The sequence below is a fragment of the Equus asinus genome, chromosome 10 (genome assembly GCF_041296235.1).
Source record: "Equus asinus isolate D_3611 breed Donkey chromosome 10, EquAss-T2T_v2, whole genome shotgun sequence".
Classification (NCBI taxonomy): Eukaryota; Metazoa; Chordata; class Mammalia; order Perissodactyla; family Equidae; genus Equus; species Equus asinus.
Window position 1 is genome coordinate 104,466,467 of NC_091799.1, and position 17,263 is coordinate 104,483,729.

The 17,263-nt window shown below is 39.4% G+C and overlaps 1 protein-coding gene across 1 annotated transcript in view; it reads right to left on the minus strand.

The window, feature by feature from the left end:
• Window positions 1-948: 948 nt before the first annotated feature.
• The window catches only part of ICE1 (interactor of little elongation complex ELL subunit 1), a 58,872-nt gene continuing 42,557 nt past the window's right edge, over window positions 949-17,263 (minus strand). Inside the window, exons 15-19 of the mRNA XM_014828424.3 lie at window positions 15,995-16,155; window positions 12,675-12,865; window positions 10,438-10,544; window positions 4,210-4,308; window positions 949-2,006 (exon numbers count right to left, since the gene is read on the minus strand). Of these exons, the coding sequence (XP_014683910.1) occupies window positions 1,825-2,006; window positions 4,210-4,308; window positions 10,438-10,544; window positions 12,675-12,865; window positions 15,995-16,155 (740 nt within the window). The 3' untranslated portion in view covers window positions 949-1,824. The remainder of the gene's footprint in view (window positions 2,007-4,209; window positions 4,309-10,437; window positions 10,545-12,674; window positions 12,866-15,994; window positions 16,156-17,263) is intronic.

Sequence of the window (17,263 nt, forward strand, 5' to 3'; positions counted from 1 at the left end):
AGCCCTCCTCGCATCCCTTTGCCACAGAACTGCCCCAGTGAGCCGTAATCTCATATGACTCCTCTGCTCCAATCTCCCCACAAGCGTGAACGAGCCCAGGGCTGCCCTGGTCCCAGGGACTGGTGGTGACCTGTGGAACCGAACAATCAACGCCTGTCTCCTTGGACAGTGTTCTGGCTCTCCTGGCTTCCTTTCCGCACACACAGGCTCTGTGCCTCTCAGAGCCGCACTCACCTGTCCAGGAGGGACACTTGCCCCCTGCTCTCAAGGCTGGCTCGCTCCTCTCAGGTCCTACCTCACATGTTCCTGCTCAGAGGGACCCGGGATCAGCACAGAGAGAGAGGAGTCTCTGCCGTTCTCCCGAGGGCCTCCATGTTCTCTTCACTGCACTTACCACAATTTTTGACTGTTGATTTACTTGGTGATTATTTGGGGTTTTTCTACAGCAGATCACAGGCCTTTGAGAATTTGGCCTTCGCTGCCTGTTCACAACTCCTCTTAGTGAGGCCCCTGGCACGGAGCACACACTCAGTAAATACTGGCAGAAAGAAGGAACACACCAACAAAAAGCTTCCAAAGGGCAATGCAGAGTTGTTTATAAATCTCAGTTATGTTTGTTATAATTACTTAAAAAACACAAGGAAGGAGTAACAAAATAGTTGTCAGATATAATTTTTAAAGAGAAGTAATTTTTAAAGATTGTTAAACAAATCCAATCCTGAGGGCCAATCGGCACTTAATTTTCTGGAATCTGGTATCACTAGAGCATCTCGGAGAACACTCGGAACTGGTTACACACTGGCAATGGAATGTGTTCCGTCCAGAAGGGAAGTCTCCTTGGGACCGGCCGTTTTCTTCTATCTTTGGTTAGAGAAGAGTATTTTCTTCATCTTTGGTTAGAGCAGAAGTAATGCCAAGTGCTACTCTTTACTGATCAGAACAAGAACGTTGCATGGCTTACTTTTATTTTTTATTATAAAAAAACACATACAAGAGTTTTAAGAAATGAGGAATATTAAGACAAATCAGAGCCACGGTGAGTTATTAAACCCATTTTCTATGTACAAATACTAAAATTCCGAAAGTGGAACATCATCAAATGTGAAACACATTATAGCACTGTCCATATATACACAGCACACACAGAGATCTGCCTGCGCTCGTCTCTGAGTCGTTTATGTACATGGTGTTGATACAAAACCGGCACGTGAGCGTCTACTCGTCAGTCCTCCTTTTCCTGATCTGTAGTTAAACATTTCTAAGGAACTTAGAGATGTGGAGAAAATGCATGAGTGAGTATCTAAGGGCTCTCTCCGTGTTGGACTCTGACCAGGAGCACACTGTACCTTAAGGAAAACTGCTGTAGCCCATTTCTACCTAAGACAGTGGAAGAGACTTCTAGCTCTTTTTTAGCCAATTTATTTTTTCCTAATCAGTCAATTGAGCGCAAAGTCCAAAATTAGCTCATGAACCAAATCAATGCTTTTATATTAAATTCATTATAAAATGCCACTCAATTTTAAAAAGCGACTAAAAGGACACTTTCTGCAGCAAAAAAGGGCTAAGTTCAAGTTTTTGTTGTTTGACCAAGACACAACAATACAATCCATACGTCATGTAATCACAACAGCCGTAAATGAAATGCATGTGGTTTGGAGGAAACAGCTAGGCCACTGCTGGTTTCTCCTGTCTCTGCCCCGCAGGGAGGAGAGCCTCTTGGCATTTTACCTCTTTTGCATCTTTCTTTTTGAAACCTTAGGCTGTAACCTATCTGTACTGGAGAGATGTAAAGGCACTTCTCTAGATGCACTGACACAGCGCAGCCTAGCCGAGCTCCTCCGCGCACAACGCACTGACTTCCTCCAGGGAGCTGACCACCGCAGAGGGAACGCTGCGAGAGGTCTCTCTGCGCCAAGCTTCTAGGATCTTGGATATTTCTGCTGGATTGCTGGGACTCAAGTCACAAAGAGCGTACACAGCTGCTAGCTGTATACCCCATGGTATATCTGAAAAGAATTTTCACATCGGTCATCACACAAGACAATGTTTGTTATTCAACACTTTAATGTTATAATCTACTAAAATACTGTTCAAACACAGAATACTTTCCGCCAGCAATGAAAACTAAATATAAAGGAAAAATCCCACAATGAAAAGATTTAAGACTCATCTACAAATAGTAAAAAACCAAAAGAGCAGCACAGCTATACACAGGTTCCTGGTGCCGGCCTGTAACCCCAGGACAGCTAGAGTTTCAGCAGAGGGCACAGCACCTCAACTCGCCCTCTCATGACCAACACTAAGCTTTCTAAAGCAGTTCTGGAAGGATCACACTCCCATATTTAAGTTTTAATAAAACTTTGGCTCTCAAAGCATTTGTCAAGTAAATGACTCCATTAAATATCCACCGGAAGCATTTATAAATGGACTTTGCAAATGAACTACATAATGAAATGAGATCAAATGAAAAGCTATTCTTGTACCATACTTTCATATACTAAATTACATGATTAGAGATTATAGCATATGATTGTAGATTACACCTAGGTCATAGATGATGGCATATTAGAGTTCTCACTGAGCATCCGTTTATTTAGGAGTTAATTAAAATTTAGTTAAGTTTTAGTTAAAGTTTAATCCACTTAAATAATTTAGTCTAAAAAATTTAGGAGTTTCACTTGTGCAAAATAAATGCAGAAAGTGAAAAAAAAAACGACATTTCCTTAAAATTTATTATTAAGTAGTAGATTTCTGTTACAGCGATGCACTGCCAAACAGGGCACACTACTACTATTTGAAATAAACAAACAACATCATTACAAAACCCAGACATTCAAATGTCATTGGTAAAAACGTAGGTAGTACTGGCAGCTTTTAAAACTACTTTTCTCCCTAATCTACAAGGCAATCACAGAAGCAAAGGGCAGGGCACAGAATAAGGACTAAAAAGAAGAAGAAAAATGTCTAACAGCAAGAGAAATGCAGTGATATAAAAAACAATCTATTTTAATAAGAAAACACATGGGCCGGTGTGGAGAGCCGGGGCTCACAGGCAAGCAGACCTCTGGGCCGCAGGCTGGTGTGGCGCAGACCAGCTTCAGACCCAGTACTCTTCTCATGGGGGTTTGATCTCCTCATTTATGAAGCAAAGTCAACACCATCTGGCAATGCCCTAGGCAGGCTGGGGGGCAGGGCAAGGACGGTGCCTAACCCAAGCAGGCCCAGCATGAATGCATTCTCTTTCCTCCAGGGAGAAGGGTCATGCTGTCTCCAGGAAATGCCCAACCCAGCACTGTTGGCAAGATGACCCCTTAGGCACTCTTCTGGCTGCCATCTTTTATAGTCAATACACAACCCAGACCGTACGGAGCACGTTTCCATATGGAAGACATACGCGTTACCTCCACAGCTACCCTAAAATCAGAGAAGGTTCTTAGAGAAAGAACCTTCCGACTGTTCTCATTAATCAACCTGCCAAGCCTCACCCTGAAAGCTGAAGACACAGAGCCTACCATGTCCAGATTATCTTGGATGGAATGCAGTATTTCAGATGTCACCTGGTGTGTTCCTGAGGGGAACTTGTTTAACTACATTACTCCTCGATTGCGTAACATTCAAATGGAAATAAGATTCAGTTATTAGGGTTACTTTGAGTTATGCCCTTCCCACGAAAGACTAGGTCAATATAAAGTTACATACCATGTGGTATGTAGATTATAAGGAAATCTACGAATACTTGCTCACAAGGGTTCAGGTTTCCAACTTCTCTCTCGATGCTAAGTTCTCAATAATACTGGTACCTCACTGGGGCTGCTGCTTTATATATGTGATCTCATTTGGTCATCAGGACACAACCTCAGCTGCGGACCTCCTGGGACTGCCCAGGTTAAGTCACGTGTTGGAGATCACTCGGCAGCATGAAGATGTACAGAGTTTCTGAGAGAGAATGTCAGCACCAGGATGAGAAGAGAGCTTTCTCTTCCTTGGAGATGCACTGCCCAAAAGGGCGGACTACCACCATTTAAACACCAGCCCACATGCCCTAGCATCAATGCTGAACGTGTAGCCAGACAGCAGCTTTTCACATTACTCCCATCTCCTAATCCAGAAGGCGGCGAGATCATACAGCATGGCACACAGTAAGGTTAGTAAGGTTAGTAAGAGGAATGCAAGCAATTTAAACATCGTTCAAATACACAGAAGCGTTACCTTCATCCTGGGCATGCTGTATGAACATACCAATGACCGAACTGATGTTTTTCACAGCAGATGGAAACCCTTCCTTCAAACCCAACTGGCCTAAACGACCTGGGGAAACAAAAACAAACCAAAAGGTAAACAATCTTTAAGCGTTGATTAACTTTCTGTAAGAATTTAAAATCTATATTTTCTTTCGTATAACATTATGTACCTTAAGCTTAATGATCCTAAACCGAAGTCATAGAGGGTACCTATTCTTGAGTAAAAACAGGTTTGACAGTAAAGCACCAGGACACAAGCACCATCTGTCTCAAAGAGGGTGCCCAACATGACTAGTCATCTCCTTTTTTATTCACACATATAGATGATACACAATTACGTTGCTTTCCTAGTTAAGTTATAATAATAAATGGAATTTATAAGAATGAATGATTTCAGCATGCTTAATGTGAAATGGCTAACTTCTATTAGGTTAATAGACCAAATATAAGACTATGGTCCCACCAAACACACATTTCTGGTATAATACTTTGCTGTTATAATGTACAGTCACGTGTCACTTAAGATGAGCATATGTTCTGAGAAATGTTTGTTAGGTGGTTTTGTCCTTGTGTGAACATCACAGAGTGCACTTACACAAACCTAGATGGTATAGCCTACTACACACCCAGGTTGTATGGTACTAAACTTATGGGAGCACCGTCATACATGTGGTCCACTGCTGACTGAAACATCTCCAGTGTGGTCCGCAGACGCCCTGGAGTCCTCAAGGTCACAACTACTTCCATAACAATGTTAAGAAGTTATGTGCCCTCTCCCCAGTGTCGAGATGTGGACTGACAATGCAAGAGCAATGGGTGATCAAAGGCAGAGACACCATGCTGCATGGGAGTCGTTCTTTCAAAATATCCAATTTCACTTACGAACGTCCTTGATGAAGAAGTCATAATTATTCTTACTAAATCCAGACCCCTGCATACACATCTCTGTATCTTTCCGCGGGTGGAACAGGAAGAGCACATGCAGCATCCCACTGCGCACCCAGGCACACGGGCTGTACTGAGGAAAAGCACTTGTGCAGCTGTTCCACTTGGGAGGGGAACGAGGTGCTTTTTCCACGAAACACTCACTTTTCACCAAAAGAATGACTGACAAACTATGACTATTCAGACTGAGGCAGACGTTTTCCCAAAAATGAATAAAGTGAGCCTGTCACCACAAGGAAATTTATCATTGTTGTTAATGATAAAATCTGAGCTTTTAAGCAAAATCAGAATTTTAGAAAAAAGTTCTGCCAGCCACCCTGAGCTTGACAGCTTCAAATACTTAACATTTCTCTGATGAGGTCAGTGATGATATTAACCTGTCTTCCCAAGACTGCTGACATGTAGAAGATCTATGAGGATCAGTATTTTCCAAGTGAGCAATGCATGCTCCAACATCATGAATGGGCAAAAGATCCCGTCTATGTGCTAGTGTCAGAGAGCAGGAAAGTTCAGTCACAGTTTGACACCACAGCCAGGCTTTATGAAAGAATGCCCACAATTGCCTGAAAGGGCTATAAAATACTCCTCCTTTTATCTACTACATGTCTCTACGAGACTGGATTTTCTTCATACACTTCAACCTAAACAACCTACTACAAGAGACTGAACGCAGAGCAGAACTGAGAAACCAGCTGTCTTCTATTAATCCACACAGTAAAGAGGTGTGCAACAAGACAAGGCCATTCGTCTCACTGTTATTTTTTGTTTATTTTGGAAATAGTTACTTTTCATTAAAAATACCATTTATGTTAACATGAATTTATTATTGCTAATTTTAAGTGAATAATTAAGTACTTTCAAAATTTCTCAGCTTTAGTTTCTAATACAATAATAATTGCTAGATAGAACCTTGAGTGATTGGGCGTTCTCATTAGAGGAACTAAAGCCGACAGGATGGCACCATTCACCTGGTCCCCAACCATCTGGATGTTTCCTGTATCCAACAGTCTTGCGGATACTAGGTTGCTTCAAGGTGGAACCCTCATCCCCTCCCTCAAGGCCAGGCAGAATCTTCTTTTGCTCTTTGTCTTACACACACAGGAGGAAGATTCCGGATGTATCTTGGATGCGCTTTCCCCAAGTCCTTTCCCTGTGTATTTATGATGACATTACCCTGTACACTCACTGTTCAGTGTCCATCTTCCCTCTCAATAATACAAACGTCTCACAGGTTTATATGTGAACAGTCCATCTGCCTCAGCTCTATGTTGAATATGGAGAAACTGAGGCACAGGTCACTGAAGGAAATTCCACTACATCGTATCTCCTATAGGAACTAGCTTAGTGCTAGTTACATGCACCCTGAATGCTGTGATGGATAACGTTCAGTAAATGCCTACTAATTGATGAATATCTGGATAATTCCTAATTGAGGATGAAACTGTAAACATCTGGGTAATTCCTACAGTCTTTCCCTGAGGTCGCAAAGTTAACACACTTCAGAGATCAGAAATTTCAAGTTACTGATCACTATTAAAAATCTCCTTGCAATTACATCAAACTGTTAACTGCATGCCACCAGATCCGTCCTCTGAGACAATTTATCTGGTGTATTCCAAGCACAACTAATAGCAGAGAAATGGACAAGGCATGTGCCTAACACAGCTATGGGATCTTTCAGCCATGAGATGTGTGTGTGTTCCCAGATAATGTATGACCCAATTACAATGGTTCCCCTTCTTCCATTTAAAAGTGCTTAATGAATTGGGTTTTATAAGTTAGTTAAATTAACAGAACTATTAGGTGTAAAATAAGAGAAAATCATAAGTCTGAGGTAGAGGTTTGGGGAAAAAAACTTAAATATATGATGACGATGAAAATGATGGACAAACTTGCTAAGTTGATGGGAAGAAAAGTGCCCCAACAGAAGGAATGTGAGCAAGTCCAGGGTGGTTCAGACACATTAAAATACAAATAAGAAATGCTGAATTAATCTCAACGTCAAAGACAACACACTCCACAGCACAATCAAGACAGCAAGGAGAGCTGGGTCCTGAGGGAAGGTAACTAAGTCCACAGGGCAGAACAAGGGGAAGTTAAAATCAGGGTTTTCACTTAGGATTGTAGATGCAAGTCAGGTACGGAAAGGGTGAGCTGAGACAATTCCAAAGAAAAGCTGCAACACCTGGGAAGAGAATGGATAGAAACCCCAAGTAAATGTTACTTCCGCCTGACCTGCAAAAACGTGCTGTGAGAAACAGTGCTATCCCAGCTTCTAGGCTCCAGTAAATGCCAGGTAGGGCATTTCAGGATTTAATGAGTTTTTGGGGCAAAAATGGTACCAGCTCTATACTCCAAAGAAAGTCGGTAGGCAACTTCTGCCCCAGCTCTGCTCCCTTCCCAGTGAGTGACCTCAGACAAAGGCCTAACCTTTCCAGGCCTCAACTCTGCTACGAAATGAGCAAACTGGGGCCCGTCCCATCACTCCTCCATGTTCCTATGAATCTAGAACAATTCAAACATTCCACAAAACGGTCTTTAATACATTACCATTAAGGTAGAAGAAAGTCCGTTTAATAATCACACAGGACCATTTGCTAACAGCAATGTTCACATCTCTATCTAACATTAGATAACACTGAATCATTTTGACAGAAAGCATGTTTTATTTCCCACGGAATAAAAATCAAATTCATTACGATTTCGGAAGTTTGGAATTAAGAATAAAGACAATTCCTTTATTTTATGAATGATTAGGGTGTGACTTCAGTAAATATTATTAAGTCATGGCCTATCAACTTAATTATTTGCTAAATCCTTTAATCAATGTTAGCTTCAGAAACTGCAAGAAGGTTCTGAGTTTCTTCTTGGAAAGCGTTCAGATTTCAAGCTGGACAACTGAGTGTGGGAGAGTCCGTGTACATCTAGCTGTAACACCCCTTCTCTGATTCCCGCCAGGTCTAACGAGCAGGCCTCACCTGTCCCTGCCCTTCCTGTAAGCCTACCCCGACACTATGCCCTCAGTACCCAGCGACTGCTTTGCTCGGGGCCTCCAGAGCCGACAGACAACCAGAAGAAGCAAAGCTTAGCCACTGCTCTCCAGCACCACCGCCCAAGAACAGCCCACCTGTCTCCCCAGCCTCTCAATACCTGTCTTCTTCCCATACATTAGCTTGGCCTGCCCCAGTCCCATCTGCAGAACTAAGGAGGACTCACCAGTCCTCGCTCTGCTGTGACTTTTCATGTTACACTTCCTTTCTAGTTATCCTTTGAACCACATTTATATACTGACATATTATCACATTATTATGCAATATTATTAGTTATATATTAATTATACATTATTTATTATTCCTATACACATATAACCATATTATATAGCATTCTTAATTAGGTAAGCATATACATACATATATATATTCAAAATAATATTATTAAATGTTATAAATTATTTTCTCAAAGCCAGAATTCTAAAGATTTAAAGAATAAACCAGCCTGAGTTTGACTAAAACTAACAGTCAGGCTTTCTCCCTACAATTATACATTCTAGTTTTTAGATAAACTATTAACACACTCTTCTTAATTCACATATGGGTTACTTTTAAGGTACATATTTGAAAGCATTTATGGAATATTGTGCAGTTGTTTGGAGCCTGACAATTCGAATTTTTAACAAAGCTTCTCAGGAAATTTGGACCATCAGCCAAATCTGTTAACCACATATTCAGAAAGGCTAACTGCAGGAGAGAATCACATTCGAGACAGACCCTCCACCACAGACGAACAGAGGCCGCTTCCACACAGTAGGGCAGAGTGGACCACCAGAAATACAGCTTGCCACTCTCTTTTCCTCTCGTTACAATAAAAAACACAGAAACAGATAACCACTGCAACAATAACAGCAAAAGTGGTGTCACATTTGACTTCAAAAAGTATCTCATTCTTTTGAAAATTCCATAGATACTTCATTTAGGTCAACATATGTATTTATAGACAATATCTCTCCTAATTTTTTAAATTGAGGAATTCAGCAAAATACGTTTTGAGACAGTAGGCCTGAGCACAATTATGCACTTCCACTTGCGTGACTTTATCTTTGCACACATCTCTTCCAACTCCTACACAGTCTTCAGCAATCATCTGGTTCTCACTCTCGTTTGGTCACTCCAAGTGTATTTTTGGTCATTTCCAGTGAAATTAGATGTCTACTTTGAAACCAGTTGTGGTCTTGAGCCACTTTATATTGTTACTTAGAAGAACGTTCCCATGTTTGCATGTAAAGTATGCACAGAGCAGGAATACATATTTGCTGATATAACACCAAAATTAGCCAGAGACATTACATCTCCTACTGTGATCTATTTATAAGACTTACTTATCTAACTTAAATATTCTCAACTCTTATTTCAAATGGTCTTATCTTGGAGTTTTAATTAAACTACAAAGAGACTTAAACATTATGATAACTATGTTCAAGGATCTAAATGGCCATAACGCAGAGACCAGATGATCCCAGTTTTGGGTGTCCCAGGGGCACTGAATCCACACTGCAGATACAGAAGACAGTTCAAATAAGGAGAGCCTTCTAGTAACTAACAGATCTCAGCAATGACCATTCTGCAGAGCCTGGAGAACAGCTTGTCAGAGATGAGGCAAAGAAGAAAAAATAAGTAAAAATAAAAAGTAAAGATTTGTGGGTGCTAAGGAGGAGCAGAACTAAATGGCCATTGAAGTCCTCCTTAGATCTGAAGTTAAAAACAAATTTGTTTCATTTAAAATATTTTTAAACAGTGATTTTAATTTCTGGATATTCAGCTTAGAGGAAAACAAACCTACCGTAGCTCCCAATTATGGAAGGGCATATAGGGATCCTCGTCGGCAAGTATGCAAGAACTGGGGTGCAAGGAGGGGGACAGCCTTACTTCAGAAACCAAATGAGACTACAGCATAATTTATAGCAATCGTTAAGTGTGTGCATGTGTGTATATTAATATCAATACCTGAGAAGAGATCAATTATAAATAAATTGTACTTAAAAGAAAAATCTTAATCTCTGATAAAGATGGATAAACATTAATTTATAAAGAAAGAGTAGGAGTAAGAAGAACGAATTAAGTGCAAAAGTATCTACTGATACTTGTAAAATCAGTCACTATGGTGAGGTTTCCGTCAACATATATTATTGTACATTTATTCCCCCATCAAGATATCATCAATAACAAGGAAAAGTTTAATACAAGAGACAACTCACCAATCAGCCTGAGGACTGACGCTATGATAACATCAGGAGTGTGTGCGATGTTTGCATGCCCCTTTCTGTACTTTATCCACTTATCCATGACAGGCCACAGCTCCTTACTGGAAAACCACAACACAGATCAATGTATACGCATATGAAAATACACATCTCATCATCGCTCAAATGGTAAGAATTTATCTTAAAAATGGTCCATAAGAGAGAGACTATTAGTGAAGAAGAGTAACACCTGAGGATGTAACTTTTCGAGTTAAAATGAGAACAGACACGGAAGTTTACAGCTTTCCAACTATTTAGGATATCTGTGCCCACAATGGCTTAAAAGAAGCTACAAATACCCATGCTTACACCTTTATTCTCTGTTTTAAGTCTTTACAAGGCTCTGCACAGAGACAGTGAATGAACAATGTCCAAAGCCACAGAACTGGAAGTGGAAGAGTCTGGATTTCCACTTGGACCTTCCAGATGTTAATGCAGCACCCCTATTCTAGTAGCCTGCGATTTCCCTGGGTGGAGCAAGGACAAACAGGCTAGGTTTTGTAAAAAGAACTAAACCAGAGGAAATAATCAACCCACACTTTAGATGGATTAAACAAGCTTTCTAGTGATTGAAAACAGTGCCAATTCCTCTTTACTTTCTCTTCCTTCAAAATTATATTTACTTCTTACATGACAGTTAAATACAGACAAACAAAAGAAAAACGTAAATTAAAAGTGCCCCAAATAACACCTTCTCAGGTTTCTATCACTCTTCTAACTTGGGGCTTTTCCTTCCACATACTTCTATGTGTGCATGCATGCAAAACACACAGCCTGAGTGGCCACAGTGCTCAGGATGAGGGTCTGGAGGCACCCAGGCAGAGATCCTGACCTGGGACACTCTGTCCTCACCACAGTGGGGGAACCCTGGACAAAGCACCACTGATCAGTACCATCCCCAGTGATCTCATTCGTCACTGGGGACAGAAGGGCCCCTGTGTCCTGGGCTCCCAGTAAGAGTCAAGAAAATGAGGCCCACAGTAGGCACTCAAACATCTTTACAGAGACAGCACTGGACACACTGTTCTGTCGCTTTCTTATTTAGTAACAGGTTGTGAAATATTTCCCATGTCAATACATAAAAATCCATTTATAGCTATTTATTTTAATATTGATGTGTCTCATTATATAGATCGACCATAACTCAATTCTCTATTGTTTGACATTTAGATGTATAATCTTTCCCCGGTGTTAAGGAGAAAAAGAAAGTGAGAGAACGAATTCCCATAGAACATATTCCTCAAGTATCTCAAGGATATGGACTATCGACCTTTTGGTGAATCGTTTTTAACATCATAAACTCCTTTAAACCAGACTTTCTCAGTCAGGGTTCGAAGAAAATTAAGATCTACAGAAAAATTATTGCAGTGACTATTTTCTCCATTCTCCCAAAGATGTTCCACAGCTAGTGGCAGAATTCTCAGAGCACAGAGAAAAGTGAATTCACTCCATAAGATGGATGCCTGAGAGGATTAGGCTTCGTTCTCTCCAGAAACCCCAGGGGACAAGAGCTGCCAACCTAGGATTCAGAACATTTCTGTTCATGTGCGTTTTTCCAGAGTCTGCATGTTAAGACAATGATTATTATATTTCATTCTACACACATTCGTGGATCAGCTCCCTTGTGTGGGTGCTGCTCTACGTGCTGGGGGTGCCGGGAAATCCCAGCCCTTCTTCAAGAGATGCCTTCCTCCTCAGGAGAGAGAAAATAATAAAAGAATTCAATGAAGAGTACTGACAAGTACCACAAAAAGATAAAACAAAGGACATGATAGTGACACAAGCAGTTTAAGGCTGGTTTTGGTTTTTTTTTGAGGAAGATTAGTCCTCCTCTTTTTTGCTGAGGAAGCCTGGCCCTGAGCTAACATCCATGCCCGTCTTCCTCTACTTTATATGTGGGACGCCTACCACAGCATGGCGTGCCAAGCGGTGCCATGTCCACACCCGGGATTCGAACTGGTGAACCCCAGAACGCCGAGAAGTGGAACGTGCGAACTTAACCGCTGTGCCACTGGGCCGGCCCCCAAGGTCAGTTTTATTAACTCTTTTCCAAATCAAAATGTCATTTGCAAATGTTTCAGTTGCCTTAAACAGCAAAAATGATTCAAATCACAATTCAGCAAGCATTCAAAGTCTACCTGACAATTCAAATTACTCAACTTTATATCAAAGTCAGCAAAACAGCCCTGTACCTTATGATGTGATCGTGTGTCCAGACCCACTTCTGATGGCAGCAGAGCAGATCAATGGCAAGTACGTACTCCCAAGTGTTTTCACTTAGATCTTCCCCAAATCGTTCACTGGACTGAAATTCTGTGTTTGGACATAACTGTATGGTCAAAAGCAGCTTAGAAACCATGAAGCCAACATCTACAGGAGCATTCTAGCAAATGAAAAAAAAACAAAACAAAATTTAGAGTTTCCAGTATAATACATCATATGTTAGTAATCTCAAAGAGTATAATGTTCATCAGACAACCAACCATTTAATTTTCAAAGACACCTTTTGAAAGTTGTATTTTGAATAAGGAACCATGTTTATTTTAGTCATAATACTTGTCATAAAATGACGATAGCATAGTGGTTGATAGGCCAGACAAAAAAGCTCCAGGCAGGATGCAGAATCCAGTCAAGCAGAAAAGAGATTCGCTGGAATCCAGAGATAGAAATACAAATTTTCATTAACTCAAATCAGATAATTAAAGTTATAAAGAGAGCTATAATAAAAAAAATTTAAACCTTTAAAAAATTATTTAAATTCTTTCATCTCTCTGACCCTACATATCAGTCTTCTTTTTCTAAAAATTCGTAAAATTGAATCAGACAGTATTAACACCAGTGCAAGTTTTTGGATCTTTATGTTCATTCTTGCAAGTAAGAGTAGTTTGAACGTTCCTTTTTAGTGCTGAGTACTAATCCATTATATGCATCCACCACAGTTTGTTTGTCCATTCACCTATTGATAGACATCTGGGTTATTTCCAGCTTCAGGATATAACTAATAATGCTGTCATGATTAATTAAATACAATTAATACAATTAATAAGACTTTTGTGAATATATAAATTTGACTTCTCTTGGGTAAATACCTAGGAGTAGGTCTATAATTTTGTTTCTTTCTTGTGTTATTTTTCTATTGGGTTTGTTTTTAAAAGTGAACAGGAAGCTTTCAATCTTTTCTTATACCTGAAAAAGATTAGAATTACTTGGTTCTTTAAAGGTTAGATAAAATTCAGGGGGAATCTATATATATGGCTTTGTGTATAGTAAATTTCTAATCATCGTTTCAACCTCTCTTATGATAACTGAAATCAATGAGTTTATTCAAGTGTTCTACCCCCAAAACCAATTTTGATTATTTTTATTTTGCTAAGAAATCACCCTAGGTTTCCACATCTGTCGCTACAGAGTTGCAGGTAGTCATCTTCTCTTTATCCTTTATCTGTTAGATACAACTTCCAAAATCTTGAATATTTTTGCTTTTCTTTTTTTTATTAATCTGAACTGAGTTGTTTTGTTAGTATTTTTTAAAGGTAATGTTATTTTCTATGCCTTTTTTTATTCTCTATTTCATTACTATTACCTTTTAAATTATATTCCTTTTTCCTAGATTCCTTCTCACACTAATTTTTAAGATGATTATCAGCCAATTTTATTATTTAATAACAAAGACATTGAGACTATTTTAATGAGTACTAGTTTCCCCAAAACTGGAGATCTTTGGTATGAAGAGTTTTCCTCTCCATTGACTTTTAAAACATTGTGATTTTACTTTTGAGTTTCTATTTGTTCTATTTGTTCCAGGACTGTGTATCTCAATTTCCAAGAAATTTTTAAGGAATCTTCAAATTATTTATGTCTAATTTTATGAGTTATTACCAGAAAATTTTGAGTGTAGAATCTTTACTTTTTAAAAATTAAGGTTTTCATGTGGCCAAATTCATGACCGGTTTTTATGAATGTGCTATAGACATAAGAAAAAAAATACATATTCTTCATTCAAGTTTACTTGTTATATTATTGAGTTCTGCTATGTCTTTACTTAGTTTTGTCTATCAGATCTGTTGAATTCTGTGAGAGAGAATTTGCACGTCTTGTACTACACAGGCACGCCTCACTTAATGATGGGCTACATTCTGAGAAATGTGTCCTTAGGTGATTTCACTGTTGTGCAAACATATGGTGCACTTACACAAACCCAGATGGTACAGCCTACTACACACGTAGGCTACATGGTACTAATCTTATGGGACCACTGTGGTATATGCAGTCCCTCATTGCTGGAAATGTCATTATGTGGCACGTGACTGTAATGGTATTTTCCCCCCCAAGTATTCCTCATTTTTTTATAGCTTTGACTTTATATTTTTACTTGATATGATATATGGTAAATATATCTATTAAAATTCTATCTTTTCCAAAAATAATGCCTTTTATGAGCACATCATCCTATCTGGCTTCATCCTGAACAGGCCAAAGGAGACAGCTTCGAATGCACCAGCTGGAGGACCGGGCGGGGGCAGGAGTGGCCTGTAGGTAACCTGGAGGTAAGAATACACATACGGCTGGGGTCCGTGGGGGAGGCAGGAGGTCTCTCCTGACTGCTAAGTGACTGACTGGACTCTGAGGGTACCTCACCCAACTGTGCTCTGGTTTGTCTAGATGGGCTGCTGAAGAGATGATGACAGACTTGCTTTCAATATTTACCTAACTTCTGTCCGCTAAGAGCCCCTTCCTTTACTTAAAAAAAAAACTCAAAAGACTTAACATCAAAAAGTACTAAAAAGGAAATCAAAATGGCATATAAAACACCACTACACACATACGCCAGGGGAATGCTTTTTAAAAGAAGAAAGTAATACATGATCATTAAAAACAAAAAAAAAAGTATGAAAATAAAAGTTAACCCCTTATTGACTTCAAAACCTCTTCTTAAAGTTTACTACTATCCATTCAGCATCCAGAGATTCTCATTAGATAAGATATAGGAATAAAAGAACAGCAATCTAGATACTATATTAGCACATCAGTTACTAAAGGAATTAATAAAATAATAAAAGAAAACACGGGAACAAAAATACTCAGAATAAATACAAATTCCACTAACTGGAAAGAAAAATACAGACTATCAGATTCAGAAAAATCTTAACAGGAATGAGTTGAGATACCAATTTTTCACCTTTACAAGTACCTATTGCAGAAGCAAGTAATTTACATCTCCTCTGAACCCTTTACACATATATGGATTTCATCAGTCATAAGTTAGTGCACAAAATAAACTTTGTTAAATCAACTCGATACATAGTTCTACAATTACTCCCAGAATGTCTGATGCATACTTAATGAACAAATGCATAAGCCTAGGCTAAAATGATATTTTAAAGGATCTAATATGAAGTACAATATCTCTAAAATAACTATGAACTAATACAAAACTAAATACAAAATCAAATAATAACATTTATGTAAGTACTACAAGCATGGTATTACAAGAAATAAAAATAAACCTCACCTTTTCCCAATTGAGAAAAGCTCTCAAACAGTTCAGAACCTCTCCTTTAGCACGCTGTCTGGCAACTAACTGCATGGCTTTATTAATCACCGACTGAGAGAGAAATACATCATGCCACATGTTTGCAATGAACAAAGTCAATTTTTCAGACTCCGGAAAATCTATGAGAAAGAAAATAAGATGATAAACCTTTATTTCTGATCAAGTGAATAAATTACAAACTGAGAATAAGGTTCAGTAATTTCACGTGCGCCTTGTAAGGCCTCCTACAGCTACAGTGAGGGAGCCCAGATGAGGCTCTGGCCTCAGTTATTTCAAATCTGCTTCTCTCTTTCTACCCAATTTCTCTCCGGTAAACTTTCTTTAATTAAATTTGAAATATAATATGTGAGTATACACCATTGTATCTAAAGAGCAGTGAACTCCAAAACACAGGAGAAGGCAAACATCCTCTCTCCAGATAGCCTCAAGCCCAGAAACCTCCCATTTGTGTCATCACAGGCACAATTTCTTTTTTTTTTTTTTTTTTTAAAGATTTTATTTTTCCTTTTTCTCCCAAAGCCGCTCCCCGCACCCTGTACATAGTTGTGTATTTTTAGTTGTGGGTCCTTCTAGTTGTGGCATGTGGGACGCTGCCTCAGCATGGCCTGATGAGCGGTGCCATGTCTGCACCCAGGATTTGAACTGGCGAAACCCTGGGCCGCTGAGCGGGCGAACTTAACCACTCGGCCACAGGGCCAGCCCCATCACAGGCACAATTTCTATGAATTTACAAGATTAGAACTTACCTGCAGAACATGTAAAGCTTTTGATTTGAAGAGATATGTTTTATAAATAATGAATGATAATCCTTTCGTTATAAATACTTTCTCCCACACTGTGGCTTCTCTCTTGACTATTTAATCAATTTAATCAAGGTATAGTTTACATAACAAAAACATACACTCCTTTTAAGCAGACAGTTTGATGAACTCTGACAAATAAATACATCCATGTAACCCCCACCACAACCAATATATAGAACATGCCCATCGTCCCCAAAATCTGAATGGTCTGAGTCTTTCCAGTGAATCGCTTCATCCCAGATACAGACAACCCTGATCTGCTTACTGTCACTTTAGTTTGCCTTTTCTCAAATATTGTGAATGGATTCGTATAGTATGTACTCTTTTCTGTCCGGCTTCCTCACTCAGCATTCTTTGCAATTCATCCAGGTTGCTGCATGCATCAGTAGTCCGTTCCTTCGTGTGGCCAAGTAATATTTAATTG